We start from the raw sequence: 26621 nt of genomic DNA on the forward strand, positions 1-26621 counted from the left end.
GTGGTCACAATTAAAATGTGTACAAAAGCCTTTGCAGATAATGAACCTTACCTGCAGTATTCTCTCTATATTAAACTTAGGGAAGACTGAGATAAAATTATCTATTTGCAGTAGCAAAGATATTATTGGCAGCCACTCCATCTATCTACTAACCATCCAGGCTGATTAAATGTAGTTGCCTTTGCTACAGTGTTGATGCACAGTAATGGAGAGTTCGGTCCTTGAGGGTAACAGCTCTGTAGCAATGCTTTTAGGCAGCTTTACTGGTATCTATATATGCATTTCTAATGCCCTCATCACTGTGGTATATCTATTGGTAGGCACAGACCAAGACTGCTTTAATCTTTTCCCTGAAAATCTCATCTGTGCACAACAGTTTTTCCACAAAGTCCACATATTCTAAAATTAGATTCGCAGAGAAAATAGTGTAACTTTGGGAGAGACTGGAATATTGCTCGCTTACTAAAAATCACATTAATTTGAGTGGTTAAAAGCAAAAAGAAAAAAAGTCAACCCGATCCAAAATAAAAAAGCAAGGGAGCATGCAGCTGTTAATAGAAACGAGAAAAAAACCTCTCAAGAAAGCAGGGAAAAGCAACACACTGAGAAATAAGCAATGTGGGCCATGAATGTTTTGAGTCATTGGCTCAAAGAGGAAGACATAAAAGCAGACTTTATAGACATCTCAAATAAAGATGAGAAAGCTAAAACAAATATTTAAAGGATTGCTTTATCTTGAGAAGGGACAGGCTTATAACATAAAATGCTTTCAAAGTCATACAAGTTGCTGGTGTGTGGCTACACTGCGTGACTTCTAGCAGCATGGCTGTAGCGACACAGCCATGTGACTAAAAGCTGTGTAGTGTAGACATAGCCGTGGTTTAATGGACTTTAATTTATGCACACTGAACTTCACACCTTTAGTTGATTCACCTTAAATTTCCTCAGTATCTCCCTATAGACATAGCCTTAGGGTGAGTCTACAGAAGAGTTTTTGGTCATGCTGTAACTTGAGCTAATTGATTGCCAATTAGCACAAATTAACTGTAAATGTTAGTATAGATATTCAGAAAAAACTTGTGAATTCGAGTAGGCTTTCCACAAATGCTTGTTCCTCTTTGTGGTTCATCAAGACTCATGGCAGGGTGAAGCACAAGCAGAAACACACATTGTAGAGGTTCTACAGTAGACTTTACAATCCTGTTAGCTACCTTGAGTTAATTAGCAATTGCCATAGACTTCCTGGGTGACCCTGGTCAAGTAATTTAACCTCTCTGTGCCTCAGTTCCCCATCTGTAAAATGGGGATAATAGCATTGCCCACCTTACAGCGCAGTTGTGAGAGAAAAATACATTAAAGCCTGTGAGACATTTAGATACTATGGTGATGGGGGCAAAAAAAAAAAATACTGCAAAACGGATGGAATTAGATCAAGTTACAGGACAAACACACTAGTGTAGATATTGTCTAATATTAGTACCACCAGCTCCAATGATTGTCAATATTTAACGTGTCAATTTGTTTCAGCACCAACCTTTTGCCTTTGTCTTGCTATCTGTAGGTCTTATATTCCCAGACCTTCACAAGTTGTAATGTATTGCTTGCATTCCAGTAGAGCCTAAGGGCCCCAGCCAAGGGTCAGGGCCTTGTTGTGCAAGACACTATACAGAAAGAAGTATACAGACAGTCCTTGTCTCAGACAGCTTATTATCTAAGTTTATGCTGTGTTGTTGTAGCCGTGTCAGTCCCAGGATATTAGAGAGGCAAGGTGGGTGAGGTAATATCTTTTATTGGACCAACTTCTGTTCATGAGAGTATGTTTCCTAGACCCGAAGAAGAGCTCTGTGTGAGCTCAAAAACTTGTGCCTCTTCCCAACACAAGTTGGTCCAATAAAAGCTATTACTTCACCCACCTTGTCTATTTACATTTCTGATAGGATTCAACAAGTGGACAAAAACAGACCAATGGGAAGGATGAGATAAGAGCAGAATGAACGTGGTGTACATCATCAGTAGTCTCAGCTTAAATTTTTTTTTCCCCTAGAGCACAATGCTTGCCTACAATCTGCTACCTAGAGGATACCTAGTAGTCATTGCCCTAATGCTGAATTTACTCTAAATGAGATTTTTTTTGAGCTCTAAGACTAGGTTTCCTTTGTCTGAGGGGATGCCTTTCTGATATTTAAGTGGTACCTTGCTCACTCCATTCAAATATCTTCTAAATCTAAGAAGTGTAAAGGGTGTGGACCTTTTGTCATTCTCTTTGTGTCCATTTAGTCCCCATAAATCCAAGACATTCCTTTAGAAATCAATGATCCTACTACTTTTCCAGGCAACTGTATCCATTTAGCAAGCAACACCACCCTCCTAATCATGCAACACTAGTATCTAGAGCAGAGGCTGTGACTTGTTTCCCTGGGTGATTCAAATATCCTTGATATGGATAGAAACCCCACACCCTGTTGAAGTAGCAATAATTTTATTTATAAAGCACCCTTTATATTTCTGAGCTGCTCAGGCTGAACAACAATAATTAAGACATCATAAAACACAAACTATCAAGAGCCAAATAAACCAGATTCACTAGTGAAGGTGGGAGATGAAGAGAGTCCCATACCTGGGCCAAGCATAATGAAAACTGAACACATCTCTCAAAGAGAAGTGTTTTGAAACAACATATAGAAGTGGAGAAGAATGAGCTGAGGTGCATGCTCTGGAGCTGGAGACTGAGGAAAGCTCCACAAAGCTCCATCAAGTCACCCTATTGCACAACAAAAGGGAACACAGCTCTCTTGAACCTAGGAAGCCTACAGATTTATTATTTAGCCTATGAATCCATGTCTCGCTGCAACCCTCTACTGACAGGTCAACTGCCAGACAATTTAGCAGCTTCTTGCCCTTTTGAGAAGGTCATCATTGCAGTATCTCACGTCAAGATTCAACCTAAAATGAATAATTACTCTGCCATGTATGATTTTATTTTGTTAAATAAAAAACCCGTAATATTCATTATGTACATGTTACAGAGACAAAAGGTGGTCAAGGACAGAGTTTAAAATTAATTTATGGATGAAATAGCCCTTGTCTCTGATCTAATGACCTTTTAGCTTTCATAATATGTGAAAGAGCCAAACATCTTCTCATTTTAAGACAAGGAAACTCCTGAGTCCCTGGAAAACTTTTACTACATTTCTAGAAATTACCTGATGGCCATATTGTGGGCTGCTGTTCCCAAAGCTCTTCTACCCAGAATACACAGGGCAAAGGAAAGAGTTACTAAAGGAGAATCCTCATCACTATCCAGATGCTGCAAAGGTTTAAGGACAGTGTGTTAGTTCTACATGCAACCTTATAAAAAAGTGTTACGACAATCCTATAATTAAAATAGATCAATGCATGACTAAATTCATAAGACTTATGCTGTCATGTAACTATACCCAAACAAAGCACTCTGCTGTGCAATTAAACAGAATAGGAAGGATGATCATCATGACTGAGGGTCTGCTGCTAAACAAATGAAAGCTCATTTAAAATAATGGCTGGAAACAAGAAGTTTTAATATGAGTTGGCTGGATGCCAGGGTTTGTGCTTTAGTGATCAGAGTCTTGGAAAGAGGTTGATGAGCATCACTGAGGAGTGAATACATCTGTTTCCACATGGGAAGCAGGATGTGTCTGAAATCCATACTCTGTGTTCAGATCTTAGAAGCACAATCTGGCTCTGAGACAATCTGCAAGATTGGGCCTTTAGTGACTGACATCATCAGTTATATCAATGATGACAATGACATCACATTTCGACAAGTGGTCAACCATTTGCTTTACATTCACCACCTCAGCAGACCCTTTTCTACAACTCTTCCAAAAAGCTTGACATCAAACAGGAGGGAAATTACATACCCGGAGTTTAAATTTTGCTCTGCTTCAGCCCATACATTGATGAATTCTTCTTGTTGCCCTTACCTTGTTCCTGAAACTGAGGCAAACATTTTGCAACTCCCTCTATAAAGTACACTGATCTTCAGAGCTGTGCGGTGCAGTGCAGTTCTATTTTATACAGCATCTTCCACACAAACTGTTTCACAACATGTTTCACAGTATTAAAAAATACAAGAGAGACACAAATTGCAGAGAACAGTTGTGTAGAGACATTTGGTAGGGTTTCCAAGGCCACCAAGAGGATTTGGATGCCCAGGTCCCATGAACTTCAATGAAAACTGCATTATAAATCAATAAACTTTGAAAATCTCAACAACTGTATGGAGAAAATAATTAAAGCACTTAACAATAAGGGAGGGTGAAACAAGTTAAGATGGAGAGCAGAAATATTCCAAGATTTAAATATTTAAAGAGAGGTGGAGTATTGATGAAGCAGAGAAATTCAGGAAAGTTGTTCCAGACGTCAAGAAATAGAGGAGAATGTTCTTGCATTACAAAAGGGAGAGGAGGCAGGGTCAAAGGGCCCAACCCTGTGAAGGACTGAGCATCTCTCTTGGGAGGTGATGAATGTCCCTTCAACTCAAGAGCTTAGCACCTCCCAACAGATGCTCAGCACTTGGCAGTGTAGGCGCTAAACGAGTGCAGAAAGCAGACAGAAGAACAGAGAAAGAAATAAGTTCTGTGAGAGAGAGTACAGAAAGTCCAGGTAGAGATTTAAAAATAATAGTCAAGGTGAAAGCAGAAGCAGATGAAGACACAGGGGAGAAATTCAATGGAACTGGAATCAAAGTAGTATCTAGATGGGAAATAGTGTGGAAGCAGTGATAGGTAGGTTTACAGACATGACAGACGGGAGAAGGAGTATTAAGAGTCAAGGAAGAGCCAAACTTGTGGACAGTGGCAGCAATGGAATGTGCAAATCAACAATACCAAGTGCACAAATAATATGATGTGATGGGTGAAAAAACTGTGTTGGTGATTTATTTGCACTGTCATCAATAATCTGAGAATACTCAATAAAATGTGCATGTCTCTGACTCTATTTTACTCTGTGTGCTGTCAACAGAATCCCACTGAAATATAATGATGCATTTTAGTTGGGAATGGCTGAACATCCATTATCTGAGGGCTCAGAATGTAAGAACAGGTAACTGTAAGCTCCCACTTGGCTCTCTAGAGTTGAATGGTAATTTTCCACAGTTTTGCAATAACGTGTCAGATTTGTACCAGGACTTCTCAGATTTGACCTGTACTCTTGGATAAATGGTATATTTCTTTAGCAGTTGAAGGTTTTATCCATGTGTCACTGGAATGGTATTTTTTTCTAAATTTGCAATCATATATTGCATTGGACCTAAAGCATTGAAATGATGATAATTTGGGCATTCTGACCCTATCTCTGGTATTCCTTGAGTGGGACTCTCCCTAACGAAGAGAAATAATATTTTCTGAAAAGGTGTAAATGCAGGATTACTGCAGAGAACAAAACTAATGATGGTGGGGGAAGTGTATTCAAAGAAAACTGTTCAAAATTCAAAGATTCACTCCCTTTGGAATGTCTTTCACTCATATTTTCACTATAATATTCCCTACAAACATTTTTCTATTGTACAAAAACATACATTTTCCCACAGTGTTATGCTGTACAGTTTAGTCAGAAATGAATATACTTGTATTATTCTTGAGTCAACAGAAGAGTAACTATTCAGTAATTCAATGTTCTAGGTGTTAAAGACATACACTTACCTCCCTTCTTTTTCCAGCACAGTACTGAATCCAGTCAAGATAAACACTGCAGAAGCTAGCTCTGGTTATTCCTTGAAGACATGGAACATAGTCCTCATCAATGTTAATGTTGAACATTGCAAGGTCACGTTCAATGTAATGCCATTTGGCATAAGGCTGTAGTGTCTTCTGGATTGATTCATCTTTTATCCAGTGTGAGATTTTGGGTGAACTTGCTGTAAAGTATATTATACTCTGTTGACAAAATGCAAAGTGGTTAGTCATTGTACCTGTGTTTAAACCAGAAACAGCTCATTTACAACACAGAAGAGAACAAATCAGAATAAGAAGATGACACTGACTATCCATAATCTTATGTAATATTCCTGCTACTTGCCATCATTGACTCATAAGAGTATTTATTTTGTGTGATTGTTATAATTTATGTCTAAATGAGAAAGAAGTCAGCTAAATACTAACAGAATTTAAATGAATGAAACTTAAAAAGAATATTAATCACAAGCATCATACTCTGAATAGTGTAGATAGTGTCAAGGGGAAGTTATTGGAAAATGTGGCTGTGTCTACAGTGTATATCATAAAGGATGATGATGATGATAAAAGCTTATACATATTTTTCAAAAACAGTATGCAGTTTTATATGGTCATAAATGTTTGCTTTTTCCCAAGCGAACTTTCAGATTTCTGAGGGTGCAGTTTCCCCATTTCTTCAACAAGAACACATCCATCAATTTAACTATTAAATAAGAACTTGCAAGAGTGTAGAATATAGCTCTGAAAAACCCTCTTTTAATTGCTGTCTTCCCTCTGCAATAATAATTTTGTTTTGCTGCCTATTGATTGTATAATAAGAAGAAAAATGGGATCTCTTTAATACTTATGCTTAACACAAGAGTGGACTGGTGGACTATTCCATTTCATGGCAAATTCAGAGGTTTCAAAATGTTTTTGTTTCACAGTGGAACAAAGGATGTTTTCTAAGAAATGTGGTGCAATGTAAATGGCACTTCAACTTTGACAAACCAAGAGTTAAATCAAAGCAAAATATTGAACAGATTCTAACACCTGCCAAATGATACGCTGTGAACACCACAGAACCTGAAGCCTACTGGAAACACAACCATTCACATACCTCACTACTGCATATCTTTTAGTCCTGCTACATGCTAGCTCCACTGTGAACACCCATAGGTTGGATGCTCTAAACTACCAAATTACCTTTCTGTTAAACTCTGCCTCCTCTGACTTCTTCTGATGACCTCATATTATCAACTCCTTAAATTCTTCCAAAAAACAACAACGAAGAGTCCTTGTGACACCTTAGAGACTAACAAATTTATTTGGGAATAAGCTTTCGCGGGCTACAGCCCAGTTCATCGGATGCATGGAGTGGAAAATACAGTAGCAGGTAGATATACACAGTCCATGAAAAGATGGGAGTTGCCTTACAAGTCAGGGGGTCAGTGCTAATGAGACAATTCAATTAACAGTAGAATACCAAGGGAGGAAAAATCACTTTTGTAGTGGTAATGAGGGTGGCCCATTTCAAACAGTTGACAAGAAGGTGTAAGTAACAGTAGAGGGAAATTAGTTTTTGTAATGACCCATCCACTCCCAGTCTTTATTCAGGCCTAATTTGATGGTGTCCAGTTTGAAATTAATTGCAGTTCTGCAGTTTCTCGTTGGAGTCTGTTTTTGAAGTTTTTTTGTTGAAGAATTGCCACTTTTAAGTCTGTTATTGAGTGACCAGGGAGATTGAAATGTTCTCCTACTGGTTTTTGAATGTTATAATTCCTGATGTCAGATTTGTGTCCATTTATTCTTTTGCGTAGAGACTGTCCAGTTTGGCCAATGTACATGGCAGAGGGGCACTGCTGGCACATGATGGCATGTATCACCTTGGTAGATGTGCAGGTGAACGAGCCCCTGATGGTGCGGCTGATGTGGTTAGGTCCTATGATGGTGTCCCTCAAATAGATATGTGAACAGAGTTGGCACCGGGGTTTGTTGCAGGGTTTGGTTCCTGGGTTAGTGTTTTTGTTGTGTGGTGAGTATTTGCTTCAGGTTTGGGGGCTGTCTGTAAGCGAGGACTGGCCTGTCTCCCTAGGTCTGTGAGAGTGAGGAATTGTCCTTCAAGATAGGTTGTAGATCCTTGATGATGCGCTGGAGAGGTTTTAGTTGGGGGCTGTAGGTGATGGCTAGTGGCATTCTGTTACTTTCTTTATTGGGCCTGTTTTGTAGTTGGGTACCAGACAGAGTTGGCATCGGGGTTTGTTGCCCATGTACACTGGCCAAACTGGACAGTCTCTACACAAAAGAATACTGCGAATATGCAGTATTCTTCTGTGTAGAGATTGTCCAGTTTGGCCAATATATATACATACTCACCTGCTACTGTATTTTCCACTCCATGCATCTGATGAAGTGGGTTCTAGCCCACGAAACCTTATGCCCAAATAAATTTGTTAGTCTCTAAGGTGCCACAAGGACTCCTCGTTGTTTTTGCTGATACAGACTAACACGGCTACCACTCTTAAATTCTTCTATAGTTTAGAGAGCTAAAGAAAAAAATTTAACTTGCCAAATACAGCTGTTCAGTACTTTAAAACTAATGAACCAATTTGAGTCTAAATAGGCTTGTTTTACAGATTTCATTGACCCTTAAAAGTTAAGCCACGCATGAAGATTCTAATGTACTGAGAGTTGCACACAAGTTTAAGTTAAGGTATGATTTTAAAAAAATAGTTGAACTGGTGCAAATGGCTATGCAGACATTCTTATTTCAATTTAAAAATGGCATATTTCAGTTTAGCTTAAATCAATTAGGAACAGGTTTAAACTAACCACTTTTAACTTGAAATATGAGTGTTTGCTTAGTTAAAGCAGTGCAAGATTATATGTGGACAAGGCCTTACTGTATATAAAATTGTTTAAGAAATTCCCATTTGTGTTTTATATAAAAGTCAAAATAAATGAACAAAGTGATTCAGTAGTCTTGATTCTCACTGTACTGTTCATTTACCTAACAAATCACACTCTTCACTAATTTACAATGGGTCTCCCAATCAGTGCAAATTAGCAAAGTTCTGCTGTAAACCCTGCTATTTAAAATGTAATACTTCTTATAGATAAACTTCATTCTCTATCTTTTGAAGACTGTAAATTTCCTACCTAGGAATAGTAGGTAGAACTCACATCACTTATACTGTACCTTTATGTAATATCTGATGAGTATTCTTCGCAGATCAAACACTTGCAGCATTGTGGCGGCATTGTTATCAATGATGCTATATCCTTCCAGTATATATTGGGTTCGTGTTATTTCCCATGTCAGCCACCGGAGGTTAAAGGCTGCGTTGCATGATAGCAAGTGAGGCAAGTGACCTGGCTGACAGCAGCAGCAGCCTTCATTGTCTTCATCTCCTTCTGTTATAGCTTCCACTTCTCTCTGCTGGCAATATGTTCCTTTAGAGTTAGAAAGGATAACACAATGGCAGTTATGGGAGGAAGAAACAAAGACCCTGTTCAAAGCTAAAAGTGTAACCAAACACTTCAAGCACTTAATTAAAGGCAAATAAAAAAGAGCTACAATAATTAATTAAATGTGAAAATTGATCTGTGTAAAGCAGAGAATAATGAAGGATACATCATTTATTTACTACTTCAATCCAAAAGGCTCAATCTCGTGGTCTGGGTGTCCTGGCATGATTACACAATATCACATATTGGACTACACAATCTCCCCTAATAAAAACTCACCAGAAAACAGCCATAAAGACTTAGAATGAATTGCCAACTTGAATACATCTAACTTATCTAAGTATTCACATCCTGCAACTTGGCAGGGGGTTAGACTTATACCAGGCATGTTAACAAACCCCTTTCAGTCCTCAACCCACTTCCCCCAAAATGCACAAAAGACAAACACAGATTTTGCAGTATATCACAAGTAGAGGTTGGTAAATAATTCATTTTGTTGGGTCAACCAGCAAAGTGAATCCACATCTCCCACCTCCCAGGTGAGTGTCTTAATCACCAAGTGAGAGTCATTCCCACTCTCTCCCCCTTTGGCCCAATAAATATTTAGGAATTACTAAAAAGTGGAAATTGAGAACCATCCATCCCACAATAACCTGTAGCCTGGCGATTTGGATGCTCATTGGGAGGGAGATCTGAGTTCAAGTTTCTGCTCCCGAATGCAGGTTCAAACCTGAGCCTCCCACATCCTATGTAAGTGTTCTAAGCACTGGACTAAAGGTTACAAAGGAACAGACAGACCCAAGTGCTGGTCTGGAAAACTTTTCAATGGCCAAAACTAGCAGGTCAAATTCTCCAATAGTTTCAGTCAGCTGAAGCTGCATTTTTTGGTAAATAAACTAGAGGAGACTAACCAACCTGGGTTCTGGCATGTCAGCTGGGTGGTAGATTCCAGAGAGACTGCCCAGCCAGCAGCTCCCTCTCAATTAATTCAAAGCAGCTTCAGCTTAACTGCCTCCATTGATAGCTACTGTGAGAGTAGACCATGAGGAGAGAAGTAGGCTATTACCTATGGTCTTGAAGCAGGTGATTACCTATGGTCTTTAAATAAAGATTGGATATAATTTTTAGAAAAATATGCTCTAGCTCATCCAGAAGTAATGGGCTTGATACAGGAAACACTTGATGACATTCTAAGTCTCATTTTATGAAGGAGGTCAGAGTAGATTACCATAACAGTTCCCTCCAGTCTAAAAATCCATTCATCTCATCCCAAACAAGTTACAGCACTAAAAATCAAAGCCAAAACATTGAACGGCACCAGGAAACCCATAGGTAACCAGTGCAGCTCACAGAACATCTGTGTTATGTACTATTGATGCATGGCTTGGTTTAGTGAGCACATTTACCCATGTTATGGACCATTTCAAAACCCATGTGACCACATAAATCCAACATAAACCCTATTCTGAGGCCGTAAGTCAGCTTTAAGTGGTGCATAAATCTTGAATGGACCCTTTGCAAATGGTGAATTTCACTCAGTAAGAGAGTGGTTGAATTCAGCTTTCAACTGATCGTAACAGTCGAGAAATTTGCTGGAGATGTCATTCATCAGAGAGAAGACCTACTCAGTTAAATTTTACCTGGCCAAACAGGACACTGGCAGCACAACACTTTGGATATGAAGCAAAGGTGACCATGGTTACAGGCAGTTTCTTGTTTGCTGTTTACGATTTCTATTACAAGATCATCATCCTTTTCTTTAGCTTAATCACTAGCTGATTTACTTTTGCAGCTCCATCATCATTTAGCTTTAATTTTGATGGGCAGAGCAACATAGACTGTTGCTCTTCACATGCCAGCAAGTATACCCCAGATGATGCACAATGTTTCTATTGTTAAAAAATAGAACAAAAACTCACTAGTTTAAAAAGACTTTGGGCTTTTTCTTTTAGTTAGCATTGGTTAAAAGTGATTTCTATAGCTCCTAATGAGAATGTGATTGCTTTAGATCACATGAACAAAAAGTAGAACTACCACACAACACCCAATTTGGTGAAATCCCCCTTGAGGATTTATTATGGGCCAACTTCCCTTCTCATCTAATCATATGAACACATTGAAGTCAATTTTGTTGCACCCATGTAACAGAGAAGAATTTGGCTATATCAGTGTTTTATAATTAGCATTGTTATTTAGATTGAGGTAACACTCAGAGTGTGCTCAGTGCTTTCTAAACACAGATGATGATATAGGGTGAAATCCTGGCCCCAATGAAGCTAATAGCAAAACATTTCAAAATATATTGCGATATAAATGTATTTAAGTTCTCCTCCATATACATCCCAAGATCTAATAATCCAATTAGCAAAAGTATCTAGAAAATAAGGTGGTAGAAGCGGGAGACTGAATGGTTTTTTAGGAGAAATAATAAGATTAGCCAATATTTATCTTTTTTTGCAGCACTGAAAATTTAAAAAAAAAATGGATTTTTTTTAAGTTCTCCAATTAGTTTTTGTTAAATGAAAGCTACTAATGTATGCAACCTGAGGGTATTCTAGAGTAGTTCACACACAAATAAGCGGTTGTACATTGGTCAAACTGGACAGTCTCTACGTAAAAGAATAAATGGACACAAATCAGACGTGAAGAATCATAACATTCAAAAACCCATCAGAGAACACTTCAATCTCTTTGGTCACTCGATTACAGACCCAAAAGTTGCAATTCTTCAACAAAAAAACTTCAGAAACAGACTCCAATGAGAGACTGCTGAATTGGAATTCATTTGCAAACTGGATACAATTAACTTAGACTTGAATAAAGACTGGGAGTGGATGGGTCATTATACAAAGTAAAACTATTTCCCCATGTTTATTCCCCCTCCCCCCACCCCCCCACTTTTCCTCAGACATTCTTGTCAACTGCTGCAAATGGCCCACCTTGATTATCACTACAAAAGGTTTTCCCGTTCCCCCCCCAATCCCCGCCCGCGGCTTTCCTGCTGGTAATAGCTCACCTTAAGTGATCACTCTCGTTACAGTGTGTATGGTAACACCCATTGTTTCATGTTCTTTATGTATATAAATCTCACCACTGTATTTTCCACTGAATGCATCCGATGAAGTGAACTGAAGCTCACGAAAGCTTATGCTCAGATAAATTTGTTAGTCTCTAAGGTGCCACAAGTACCCCTTTTCTCTTTACACAAATAAGCATTACTGTTTGGACAATTTAAGCACTACAGGTAAATACAATAAAACAGATTAATATACCCCCTCAGGTAGCCCTGAAATAAACATCTCTCTTTTCCAGTCTACTACAAAGTATAAACCATGACCTATGAGTATGACATCTACAGGACAGATACAAAGAGAGCTGCTTCTACTTTACATTTCACAGATTTCTATGTGAATTAAGGTTTAACACTCAACTATAAAAAAAGGCAGCAACTGCTCTTGGTCAATGGATCTTTTTCTTAAATAAAGTCAAAAGACATAGTACTCAAAGTAAACTGGGTAAAGAAATATTCCTATGCACATGGCTTATATATTCTGGATGCTAAATAAAAATACAATATCTTGCGTAGGATATTAAACTGGAATTAACAAAACATAAATCTCCATCCTCGACCCTAATGTAAACAATACTACATAAAACTGATATTATGCTATTGTTGATGTAAAATGAAAGCAAAACAAAGAGCCCTAAATTTGGCTGAGTTGATTTGTATCAAGAAGAGACTTGGTGTTGTTTTCGTACTTTGATGCAAGCAGCACATACATGGCAATCCTCACCATTAATTAAACCAATATACAATATAATGACTGTGCTGTCATGGAGCAGGAGGTGCTCCAAAAGGCAGGAATTATAACCAAAAAGGTAGTACCCATATTTTGTGAATTAAGGGCCAATCTGACAACTTGCCAGGAGCCCAAAGACTGGTGCTAATGTGCATAAAATAAGGCAGATTGTGGACACCACCATCTTTAAACTATCTGTGAAGTTCAACCTATGAAAACTACAGATCGCAGCATGCAGCATCCCTTCACAGATGGAGGCAAACACAGGCCATGTTGCAGAAAACTGTGTGCTGAACTCTGGCCACCCCGACTGATAGCGATATTCACTTTCGTTAGCATTTGGACTTTGAAAGGAAAAGACATTCTAAATGTGTCAACATTTTCTTACAAAGAGTCAGGGAGAAAAGCAAGCAGTCCAGTTGGTTACTTTGCAGATTTAGCCTGAGAAATAAATAGGAAGTCTTTTTGAACAGGAAGTCCTATCTGAGATTAGTGCCAATTTCTAAATGACAAATCACAGTATTTACACTTGCTTTCAGCAGGTTTCAGATTTATCATCTTGAAGGGGGCACTGACTTTCAGATGACAGGCCAGAGTGTTTTATGTATGGGTAACAAGATTTATTTACTAAGGAGCAAATCCTGTCCTTCCTCCAAAGAGGGGTCCTGACTTAGCAGAATCAGTCAGTATTGTCAACCCCAAGCATTCAAAAATCTGAGCCAAGAATTATTCATAAAACTAAAGAGCAGTGGAGCAGAAAGTGCATTAATTTATGCAATAATTAAGTGTACCACTATTAAATATTAAAATACAGGAAAATATTTTTACTGGTAATTAGTGATTTTAAAATCCAAGGGAAAAATCTTTAACATTTTATAAAGAAAATAAGTTCTATTACTTCTCACACTACATTAATCATTTGCTGCGACACTTGCTAGTATAGATGAGACAGGTTCATTTACAAGATATCCACACTGGATGATTGCCAAAAATCTCCTGTTAATATAAAAATGTGAGCCATCTCAGTGAAGCAAGGTCAATCTATTTGAGCCCAGGAGAAAACCAGTGTAAGAACTGGACCTCTCTCTTTTCCTGACACATCAGGATTTAAAAACTCACTTGCACTCTGCCAGAATTACCTGACCTAAATGAAAATCAGGAAATTGAAACTCATGACTCTTAACTTACTCAATAGGATATACAAACTGACCCCATTTGATGACCATCTATCCAGCAAAAAGCATTTCACTGTTGCAAAAATAATGGATGAAATAAAAATATACTTTTGATTTTCAACTTGCAAACATGCTGAGTAGAGGGGAAAACCTTTCTAATTTTTGCAAGGAAATACATCAAATACGTTAACACTATAATATATAGTACTTCTACAGGACTTTTCATTTCCAGACTATATACTTAAACCTCACAACATCCAAGTGTCACAGATCAGGGCAACTGCACCTGTACTCTCCTTCCTTGGTCCCTCAAGGTACCCACTCTAGGCTCCTGGCTCCTCAGCCATCACCTCTCTTGGGCAGAGATCCATGTTTCTCTCTCCCTTCTGAAAGGGGTTTATCTAGTCCATAGTGTCCTGCCTACATGGTGATATCCCCAGCAAGCCACAGCACCCAAAAGACTAGCATCTTTGCTTTGCTTTCTCTCCGGAAGTTATGAACAGCATAATTGTCCAGTTATAAGCAAGCACATTTATGCTTAAGGTGACAGCATTAGAGAGAAAACATTAAAAACAATAGAAGAACCTACATGCATGCTAAAAAGCTTACCAGAGATCACCAAGCTCCAGCCTTGGGCTCTGATAGGTGTCAGTCCTTCAAAACCCATATCTGGGTTTTCCCCGTAGTTAAAAGTTCATAACTGTCTCAGATTCAGAACCAGAACAACCATGAATAGTTCGGTCTTTCCTTTATACAGCTTGGGCCTTTGATCTTGGCCTTATGTAACAGCTGATCAGCAGGCAATGGCCCCCTTCTCAGGCTTTGAAAGGCGGCGGGGGGGGGTGTTGCATAACTAGAGGTGGGGAATTTGCATTCATCTAGATATTCCCCAGGAAAATCACTTAACACTTTTTGTTCCAAAAGTCCATTCATGTCTGGCACGTTGTTCAATGTAGTCCTTTGAACCCCCAAATCTCACATCTGTCATATCTGCCCCCTTGAGAGGTTACATACAATCTCGGCCCACAATAATACATATACCATTAATTTAATACAATGAACCCCAAGATACTTAAACTTAATTCAATAAGGTATTCCAATGTTATGGCAGGAAATTGCCACACCTGTCTCACCAAATGAGGGAGATTAATATTATTAAACCTACTGATATGAGTGGGAAACTCTGCATAGTAAGATGCCATACAGTAACCAGACTCAGATAGCCATTAAGGATATTGTATGGACTGGAGCACTCCCCGGTGTGTGGCAAATGAAGCTTTGAGGTTTCTTTGTGTTGCAGAGCAGCTGCAAGCAACACATCCAGGCTCACCTTTCTAGGCCATGTGGTCTTGGACTAGGGGTTTCTTAGGTTGGGAAGGAGTGGAGATGGTTTATGAAGCAGTGGGACTGGAGTGAGGTCCTGGTGAGAAAGGGAGGCCTAACACATCTGCTTATAGGGACAGGACAGAGGTGCTTTACATGAGGTTTCTGCGGGAAGGGAGTTGTCTATGTGTCATTTGATACCACCCCAGCCCAGTGTATATTGTGTAAATAATGAAATTACGCTAAGAAAATACCTAACTCCACATCACTGCTTTCCACTGCTCCACATGAGTAACTTGCCTGCAAGGCCCGAAAACTCTGCTACTGCTTAGCAAATGGACAACACTACTTTACAGGTGAGGAAACAGAGGTACAAAGGGAAGCGAAAGAAAGGCAGGTTGCTTACTGTTGTCAGAGTTACTAAGCAAACTGCACCTCTGACCCCTCCTAGTCTTGTCAAGTGCATGCCCCCCTCAGGTCTCAAGCCCAAATTCATTATCTCTCACAGGGTGGAATCACTTGATTCTCCCACTCTCAGTCTGGGCCCTGGGCTGCAGTCCTCTGGTAAAAAGAAAAGGAGTACTTGTGGCACCTTAGAGACTAACAAATTTATTTGAGCATAAGCTTTCGTGAGCTACAGCTCACTTCCTCAGATGCATTCAGTGGAAAATACAGTGAGGAGATTTATATACATAGAGAACATGAAACAATGGGTGTTACCAAACACACTGTAACCAGAGTGATCACTTAAGGGGAGCTATTACCAGCAGGAGAGCGGGGTGAGGGGGGGACCTTTTGTAGTGATAATCAAGGTGGGCCATTTGCAGCAGTTGACAAGAATGTCTGAGGAACAGTGGGGTGTGTGGGGGGGATAAACTTGGGGAAATAGTTTTGCTTTGTGTAATGAAAACTTCAAAAAAACTTCAAGAACAGACTCCAATTGCTGAATTGGAATTAATTTGCAAAGTGGATACAATTAACTTAGGCTTGAATAAAGACTGGGAGTGGATGGGTCATTACACAAAGTAAAACTATTTCCCATGTTTATCCCCCCCCACCCCCCACTGTTCTTGTCAAGACGTTCTTGTCAACTGCTGCAAATGGCCCACCTTGATTATCACTACAAAAGGTCCCCCTTGCAACGCCAGCTACAACAGTGCCAGGCGAACGCCTGTTCTTACTGTTAGATGACACTGTCAATGAGAAGCGGGCAGCATTGTCTCTTGCAAATGTGAAGAAACTTGTTTGTCTTAGTGATTGGCTGAACAAGGAGTAGGACTAAGAGGACTTGTATCAGGTGAATTGAAAAATACTATTTCTTTTATCTTTTTTACAGTGCAAATATTCATAATAAAAAATAATAAAGTGAGCACTGTACACTTTGTATTCTGTGTTGCAACTGAAATCAATATATTTGACAATGTAGAAAAAACCCCAAAATATTTATAATATTTTTAAACTGATATTCTATTATTGTTTAGCAGTGACATTAAAACTGCGATTAATCATGACTATTTTTTTTAATCTTGTTCATTTGTTTTGCGTTAATCACATGCATTAACTGAGTAAATGACAGCCCTAATTATTTACTGGGGTTCCTAGGTGCTACAAGAATATAAATAGTAACAACAACATTTAGAACCAAAGCATTAAGAGGAAACAGACCTCAAAACACTAAACGAGTTGTCAAGGTTCCTTCTCCACTCTGAACTCTAGGGTACAGATGTGGGGACATGCATGAAAGACCCACTGAGCTTATTCTTACCAGCTTAGGTTAAACGCTGCCACCACCAAAGTGTTACACAAAGAACAGGGGAAGTGCCCACTTGGAAACGTCTCCCCCCCAAAATATCCCCCCAAGCACTACACCCCCTTTCCTGGGGAAGGCTTGATAAAAATCCTCCAATAAAAATCCACCTTGATAAAAATCCACCAATTTGCATAGATGAACACAGACCCAAACCCTTGGATCTTAAGAACAGTGAAAAGCAATCAGTTTCTTAAAAGAAGAATTTTAATGAAAGAAAAAGTAAAAGAATCACCTCTATAAAATCAGGATGGTAAATACCTTACAGGGTAATCACATTCAAAACATAGAGAATCCCTGTAGGCAAAACCTTAAGTTACAAAAAGACACAAAAACAGAAATATACATTCCATTCAGCACAGCTTATTTTATCAGCCATTTAAACAAAACAGAATCTAACGCATACCTAACTAGATTGCTTACTAACTCTTTACAGGAGTTCTGACCTGCACTCCTGCTCTGGTCCCGGCAAAAGCATCACACAGACAGAGAGAGCCCTTGTTTCCCCCCCCCTCCAGCTTTGAAAGTATCTTGTCTCCTTATTGGTCATTTTGGTCAGGTGCCAGCGAGGTTATCCTAGCTTCTTAACCCTTTAGAGGTGAAAGGGTTTTTCCTCTGGCCAGGAGGGATTGAAAGGTGTTTACCCTTCCCTTTATATTTATGACACGGGTCTATAAATTGGCTGCCTTTCCCTGGGAGTCAGGGAAAGCGCAGTTGCTTTCCAACACTCCCAGAGGACCTGCCTCTTTCTTCCATATCAGTCTGTTCTCCTCAGGCATAGCTGACTCAGCTCCCCCTTCTCTTGCTGCAGAGAGTCCTTTCAACCATGTAGTGTTCCTTTGATCTCTAGATTCCCAGCCTCAGCAAAACAGCTGAGTAACTTGGGCTGGAGCCTAGAAGTCATCTTTACAGCTAATAGTTCAACCCAATCAGTAATGGTTCTAGTTCTATTCCATTCATTACCTACCATGATATCTGAGCACCTCTGAGGGCTGAGACCTAATTTACAAAACCTTCTGTGCACTAGGACCTGACTGCCTCAGGGCCCCCCTCTCTTTGCACAGAATACATAAAATTCTTTGATCAGAAACACTGTTGCGGAAGGAGCCAAGATGAAACTCTTTGGTGCAGAGGAAATATCTATTAATTTTAGAAAGGTGTGAAACCCCCAGAGGAATTATTTAGGATTGTATATAAAGGCCTAAATGTTAAGTCTCCCAGCTTTTGCTCTCTCTTAGGTAAATGATATATATCTAATTCTTTTAGTCTTTCCTCAAAGGTGATTTGCTCTTAGGCTGACCTGACAGTAAGTGTGAAAAACTGAGACAGGAGGGTGGGGGTGTGGGGGAAGGGTAATAGGCGCCTATATAAGACAAAGCCCCAAATATCGGGACTATTCCTATAAAACCGGGATATCTACTCACCCTAATTGCTCCAGATACCTAAGTGTTATTTATTTATTTATTCTGAACTCCCTTCAGTTTGTCAATCAATATCTTTCTGGCAATTTGATGCAGAGAATGAAACATAGTATCACAAGTGCAATTGCACAAAATCCATAAAGATAGGGACTCTTACTTCCCTACAGCATGAAACTATTGTTTATTAAAAATGAAAAGAGAGTTAAAGCCATTCTTTAAATAAAAAATGATGCTTGCTAATACTACAGAGACTTCAGACAGAAAATTCACATAAATATTCCCTACAATCGTAATGTGCTTGCTACTGCAATACAACTACATAAAGTACAAATGTACTGTAGAACAGAAAAATATCTGGCCTTATTACTTTAACGACATTACTGTGCCTGGAATATATCATTTAAACTGGCCACGTTCATGAACCATTTTTTTTTTTTGGTGGGGGGATAAGCTAGAAATTACATAGAAAACCCCATGGGTGATTCCATTGCCACCGTAACAGCTGCCTTCCCCAGATGTGCAGTTACATCTGTGCCTGCTCTGTGCCCACTTTTCCAATTCATCTTACAAAGTTCCAAGTGAATCATGAATATTACATTTGTATCATCAGTAACAAAAATCATAAGAGAAATTTAGTAGCTAATTATAGTACTGAAAGACAAAGGGAGTTAGTTAAAAAATAATACCAACACCACTATCCAGAAGTGATTTCCCCACATGCTTTGCTTTCCTAGACATTCTCCAAAAGTCATTTTCTTGATGTACGGACTCAACAGAAAGATCCCCCCAATCCAGTTTGGCTGGAAATAATGACTGTGCGTTTGCTCCTTCCTCTATCACAGATTTCTTCTCTGTTCTTGGCTTCAAATCAAATGAAAAACAGCACTCCATGACTAGCATTTTATTTTTATCCGGCACATTGCTCTTAGTATGAAGTAGAAGTCCAAGATATCTGGTATAGTTACTAATTGACCCACGTCTTTCAATTTGTTTCACCTATATCCATACCGTGACCTGAGAGATTTTTTCAGTTAAATGCTGGACCAAATTCTCCTATGCGATGCAATCCCTTTAACTTCAATGGGTTTGTGTTATCATAAACTAGAAGTGAGTTTGAACCAGAGGCTCAAATGGCTGAAATGCAATTCATGTTTCAGCCTCCAATATACTTAACGGCATCCTTTCAGCAAACCTTTTTAAGAAAGCCTACTGTGGTTCAGAAACCTACAACTTTTCCCTCCAGAGCACTCACTTTTTCATCTATACTATCAACATAGTTTTCCAGGTACAGCAGTAAGAAATGTTCACAACAAAATCTGGAACCACTCAATACACATCTTGTTTTAGATGTCATCAGGAAATGTGAGATTTATGGTTGCCCATGCAACCTTAGTTTTGCTTCCTTGTGCACTGAATGATCATGTAATTAAAGATAATTCTACATGCACACAAAGTAGCACAATTAAGGTTGTACATGCAACCGTAAGTCTGGCATTTCTTAATTTCTGACTGTTTGACTTTGCAAACTAAATAATGTTATTTTAAATGTTTTTTTGTGCCTTCCTCGATTTATTTTAAGGAAAAATGTGAAAAAAATCTGTTATGTACAACTGTAACACCACAACCCACCATGCATCATCAGCAGGGTGGGAACCCTGAACAAACCTAACTACATCAGCTAGCCGCAGGAGATGGCCTAAATGAGACATTTTCACCTCAAGGGAAGATCAAGTTAGCAGTTTTTAAGTAAATATAATGGAGATGCTTCTGTCCATGTTCAAATATGCCCCCACCCCAAAAGAAACAAAAATAATCCAAGTTTTTTCTCATAAATGTAATTGTTTTAACATAGGATAATTGTTACTGGATGTTACCTTTATTTTCAGATTAGCAAAAAAAAAAAAAAAAAAAAAAAAGGAGCAAGATACTGTGTATCTTATTTTAGACTACACCTAGCAGATATTCTGAATGAGAGGGTGTCTAGAAAGCTAATTGGCTTCATAAAAGTTAATGATTTGACACTCAGATTTTTCAGTGTTGGAAATCAGAGCTATGTAACACTCCTTGCTAAAAGCAGAACTGACATGGGCCAGGTTGCCCACATACACAAGTGGTTTCATCGTTACACCAATAAGTTAATGCATTTCCTGTTGTGGCTTATTGTTTATGAATAAAGAATGAGAAAAGCGGGTAGGGTCTGCTGAGCTGGGCATGGAAGTAAGGGTCAGCAAACCCTGAACAAATCACAAGCATGCCATTAATTTGATGGAAATGACATCTGTGTTGCCAACTCTCAGGATTTGATTGCAAGTCTTGTGATATTTGGTGTTTTTCTTCAAGCCTCAGCACGTAGAGTCAGGTGATGTCATGAGAATCTCAGCTTTCAGTTTAAATAAACTTTCTAATCCTCCTGATTGTGGGAAAAAATCCTGAAAACGTGATCCAAGTGCACCCAACAGGCTCAGAAACTAGAAGGCAATTAAAAAATCCTCAGTACTTATTGTTGTTTTTAAAATCTCAAGATTTTGAGGGGCCTGACTCCTGATTTTTGAATGCTTGGGGTTGGCAGTACTCCCTATAAATACCTAGAGAAATAAGTTCAACAGTATGCTATGCTGCAAACTAGCTGGGGAGTTTCAGTATGTGAAGGAAGCCCAACAATTAATTTGTTTGTATTTGTCTTTTCCTCCTTCAGGTATGCAGATCCTTACCTCGAAATTCTAGCCCTCTGAGCTGGAAAGTGACGAGGCCATTTCCAATTTCGATCAAGTGAACAAAGGCATTTAAATAATCCGATGCCAGAATAAAACAGTCTCCTGAGCTGTAGTTTCCCCAGCGGCCAAGAATCAAATCTCCACAAAGAGACTCCTGCAAAGACCTTGTCAGATGCTCATAAAAAATGGAGTTGAGATTATTGTCATCATTTCCTAAAATCAGAGCAACAAAGATTTTAAAAAGGTAAAATGTATTAGAAACCGTACCTTTGTGAGAGGAGTCCTATGTTCTTATTGCTTCCTGTACTAGAACCTTTTCCTGTGAGGTGATGAGAATGTCTCCTTGGAGACAAATTGCACCTTCTGCTCCTATTTGGTTCTCATCACCTCATAGAATCAGACCCCTAGTCTTTAGCTGATAAGAACAATACTGTAAAACAGAACAATGTACCAGTGACAACAAGCAGTTCACCTCTGAACCACCTCAGATATTTCATGCTTTATGACAGCAGGCATTTTCTGGAAGCTCCTGACTAGCTGGGCTGAAGGCCCTCTGCTATATTAAGATAGCTTCACTTCTCTGCGTTGTCATTAACTGTAGGGAAATACTTGGTGAGTTTATCACAGTCATCCAGGAGATTTAGTCACCCAACTTTCATTAATTTCAATTGGAGTTGTGTGGCTAAAGGCCCTAATTAGTTTTGAAAGTCTCCATCACTACAATGTATGATGGGTAATTAAGAATTTGTTGCTATTATCAAACTTATGTGAAAACCACTTGTATTTAACAAATTTAACACATAGAAAAAAAGATCCAGGTTGAACCAAATCAGCTGTCCTGATGTGTAGTTCTCAGATCAACTTGTCTTCAGAAGGTTGGGTGAAGTAGCACCAAATCACAGTCTAAAAAACTCATGGGGAATGCGTGCTTGGGCATTTAAAATGTGATTATAATCAGCACTTAATTATACTTAGTGAAATTAAATAAAATCTTCACACATGCCAAGACAGTGCCATAGAGTCTAATAAAGTGTCAGTGTGCTTGAATTCTCTTACACAATAAGTATGCTTGGTTTGGCCAGCGTATTCATTTTCAACTTTACATCAGTGGTACAATTAAAGGCTATCCAAGGTCTCTCTCTCTCTCTCACACAGAGTATATATGTATATGGAAAACATTCAGCTATAGTCCCCTTGAAATATTTTGATGAGGATCTAACGAGTCAGAAAATGAAGCTTTAAACCATATTAGAGCAAATGCATGTTTTGCCTGAGCTATGTGTTTAAAACCACAATTAAATCATTTGTTATTATATTTCATAATGCTGAAGACTTGCTATCAAATGGTAGGACAGATTTGGGAAATACCTTTATTCCATGCCTTGTCATGATAAATAGTTGAAATTGGATCATTAAGATGTCCCACAGTTTCAAAGAGCTAACATCCCCCCACTATCTAAAGACACATTTGTTCACTCTAATTTCTACTTCAAAAAATATTGAAAATGCTGTGGTAATAGAACTGACTGTACGAGAGGAAAAAATTAAAATGTATCTTCAAAGCTGTTCTTAACATCCTTTGGAAGTTACAAAACTGAGTAATATTTGACACATGGGTAAAACTGCTTTTTTCATGACAGGACAAAAACATATTTACAGTATAGTATATTATAAGGGGAAGTCCACAGGTGAAATCCTGGTCCCACTGAGTGGAAATTTTGCCATTGATGTCAAAGGGACCAGGATTTCACCTGTTATGTTTACTTCAGATTCTTTTCTGAGGTCTTGATGCTGCAGGACGCTGAGCAAGTTCTCCGAGTTGCTGCATGCCCTCCATTCCCATTGACTTCAATGAGAGATGAAGGCACTTCTTACTTTCCAGGAACTGCTCAGCATCAAGCAAGATTATGTTCTTTGTATATTTTGACATAGATGATGTGGACAATTTGTGTTTTAATGGTTATAAAGTTTTAACTTTTTGAATCTCAACATCTACTGTCATTAAATGGTTACTGTCTGACTCCCCCACCCCAATTAATTTCATACAACTGTGAAAAATTAAATAGATACAAATAGAAAAAAATTATTAAAATAAATATCTACATTATCCATGAAAATTATAAAAAATGTATAAATAAAATTTGAATTCTGACAAGCCTATCTATATTAACATTTATCAGGACTGGCCTTACAGACTGCTAAGCAAGGTCTCTGTCACTGCGTCACTTCATTTTCCTGCTCCTATCTTCCCCTCTCCTGCAAAATTTCTACTTGATCTGATAAATCAGTTTTCAAATAGAATTAGAGAAGATCATAGGTCTACATTGCTTAGTTGTAGGGGACCATCTTACACTGTCTATTCCAGAACCCTGTTTGAACAAAGACTGACCTTGGATTTGATTTACTATGTCTGCTATTTATTATACATAAACTGAAACTGATTTATAACTCAGCAGCTACCTAATCAACTCTAAATAACATACCAAATCACATGACTTAATCAGGAGCTTTGCATAGTTTTTAATTGCTATTATATTTTAAATTATCTGCTTCATTCACCCAGTGCTTAAACACTTTGCATCTATTTTACATTTACAGGTAAGCTACAATACGATAAATCAATCACATTTTCTAAATTATGTAAGAAGAAATCCCATGCCATACCTGGGTCCTTTTCAATCTGAATTGCCAGTCTTGTATTGGAATGGTCCACTCTTTTTGTGCTGAAAATAGAGAGACACATTCCATAGCTAATTCTCTTTTGAAACAGGACTTCCTTTTCCCCCCTCCCCCTTGAACATTTCTTCCCATACTTCCTATCTGTACAATCACATAGTTCGTATTCCTAATCTGTTAATTGGTTTACTCTCAATATTAACATGCTATCACTATGAAGTATTTCTTTTTCTAACATAAATCATGCAAGCAATTTATGAGCATCTACAATCAAAAGGTATGTTTCTGCCATCCTTCGTCACCTTACTCTAATGGGACCATTCGTGTAGTACGGTACTAGTAAGGGTAGCAGAATCAGGCTGAAAGTTAGCATTTGTAATAACAAACAATATATATCTAAATACTTACATGGCCTCCATTGCCATAATAGCCAAGTGCCTCCCAAGTATTTTACACATATAACAATTTCTCTCTCCCTTCCTCCCCAGCTCTTAGGAAAAACAGCCAGATTAAATTCTAGGGGTTTTTGAAGTTTTCGCATTTCTACTGAAGGAAAGGCAAGTCAAATAAATGAGTTCTGTAGTTAGTTCTAAAAGTGTGAGGCCCATGGTCATTCTTACCTCTCAAGGAAAGGAGTTCCATAGTCTAGATTCCACTTGTGAGACTTCTGCCTCCCACATTAATAGGCCTCTCATTGTTGGCCAGCACTGTTATCATTTCAGTGGAGCACTGCTATCATGGAAGGCAGTGCTCACGGAGAGAGAGGGGATGGCTTAGGGATCTCAGGCCTTTGTTCGCAGATATAATGGGGTGCACTATTAAAGCCTGGAGGTCATTAATGCAATCATCACTGTGTCCAGATTGGAGTCTGACAGGATCAGATGTAATTGGTCAGACTGGAAGTGGGTGTTTTTTGACACCATGGCTATTTGGGCATTCAGTACCACAAGGAGTCAGAGCGACCTTCAAGGCTGCAGACTGCAAGCAGAAGCTCTTGCTAGTCTGGGTGTTACAGAAGATGTATCTTCTGAAACATATTTTCCTGCCACGTACATAGCACTTTTAATCTTCAAGGTACTTTACAAACATTACATGTAACATTTTCTAAAGCACCTAAGTCACTTTGACACCTAGGCCTCTTTTATTTGAAAACTTTATCCTACATGAGAATTCCTCACAACAACCCTGTGAGGCAGGTCTGTAAGTATTATTACCCCCATCTGTAAAATGGGGATAAAATAAAAAGGTGAAGTGACTTGCCCAAGGCTACAGATGGAGACAGCATATGGTTACATGTCAGGGGGGAGCTTATCATCCCCTCTCCAGCTCCTTTATCCTTTCCACTGGGTAAAAGGGCCAGAGCAGCAGAAATGTGTTCCGAAAGCACTACAGTCAGCCATGGGAGAATTCCTCGGACCCAGGAACTAAGGAAGACAACCACAGACTCTCCTCCAAGGACCCTCTAGCAAGCCCTAGGGGATGGGAGAGGAGAGTGTTAGGGTGGGGCTGCAGAACACAGCGATATAGAGATTTTGAGAACACAGCGATATAGAGATTTTGAGCAACTCTGCAGCCCACAGGGTAGGTTGGAGAGACTGACATAATTTGGACAACCCCCCACACCCCAAGAGCTGTCTAAATTATGTTGGAGGTGTCTTCAGTCCCCAGAACAGCCCAAGAGTAGGCAGGCACAAAGGTGTCTTAAAGTCACGTTAGCCCACTCCCTCTGGGCAGCAAGTTCTGGGCTAAGCCACAAAGCACAGCACCTCTGCCTTGCAGTTTCTCTCTCCAGTTCTCTTCCCAGCCCATGCCCTGCTCTTCCTTTCTTGCACCACCATGAAGACATACTGGTAGTTCTACAGGTGTAGCACCATGACTCCCAATTATTAAAAGGCCAAAATAAAGTATTTCCATTTTGCAACAGAAAAGCTTCAAAAACAGACTGCAACGAGAAACTGCTGAGCTTGAATTAATATGCAAACTAGATACCATTAACTTGGGTTTGAATAGAGACTGGGAGTGGCTGGGTCATTACACATATTGAATCTATTTCCCTAAGTTAAGTCTTGTCAACTGTCTAAATGGGCCATCTTGATTATCACTACAAAAGTTTTTTTCTCCTGCTGATAATAGCTCATCTTATCTAATTAGCTTCTCACAGTTTGTACGGCAACTTCCAACTTATCTGTATGTATATATATATCTTCTTACTATGTGTTCCATTCTATGCATCCGATGAAGTGGGCTGTAGCCCACGAAAGCTTATGCTCTAATAAATTTGTTAGTCTCTAAGGTGCCACAAGTCCTCCTGTTCTATTTCCATTTGGGCTTCTTCTCACCTATATAAATAGAAAATATCTTCATAAACTTTTCAAAGTACAGTTTTTAGATTTATAATGGCAGCACATATGAAATGTAATTTAATTTGGTGACTGAAACCATTTGAAGAGTATTCTGACTCCAAGATATAATACTGTATCTATTTCTCCCCCCCCACACACACACACCTTTTTTTATTTTTGGTGCTCAGTATTTTTTTTT

The 26621-nt window shown here is 38.9% G+C and overlaps 1 protein-coding gene across 1 annotated transcript in view; it reads right to left on the reverse strand.

The window, feature by feature from the left end:
* The window catches only part of PCNX2 (pecanex 2), a 224877-nt gene that overhangs the window by 21148 nt on the left and 177108 nt on the right, over window positions 1–26621 (reverse strand). The window contains exons 24-28 of the mRNA XM_073338102.1: window positions 24069–24127; window positions 21402–21617; window positions 8896–9149; window positions 5685–5918; window positions 3204–3307 (exon numbers count right to left, since the gene is read on the reverse strand). Of these exons, the coding sequence (XP_073194203.1) occupies window positions 3204–3307; window positions 5685–5918; window positions 8896–9149; window positions 21402–21617; window positions 24069–24127 (867 nt within the window). The remainder of the gene's footprint in view (window positions 1–3203; window positions 3308–5684; window positions 5919–8895; window positions 9150–21401; window positions 21618–24068; window positions 24128–26621) is intronic.

Source organism: Lepidochelys kempii, chromosome 3 (genome assembly GCF_965140265.1).
Source record: "Lepidochelys kempii isolate rLepKem1 chromosome 3, rLepKem1.hap2, whole genome shotgun sequence".
Taxonomy (NCBI): domain Eukaryota; kingdom Metazoa; phylum Chordata; order Testudines; family Cheloniidae; genus Lepidochelys; species Lepidochelys kempii.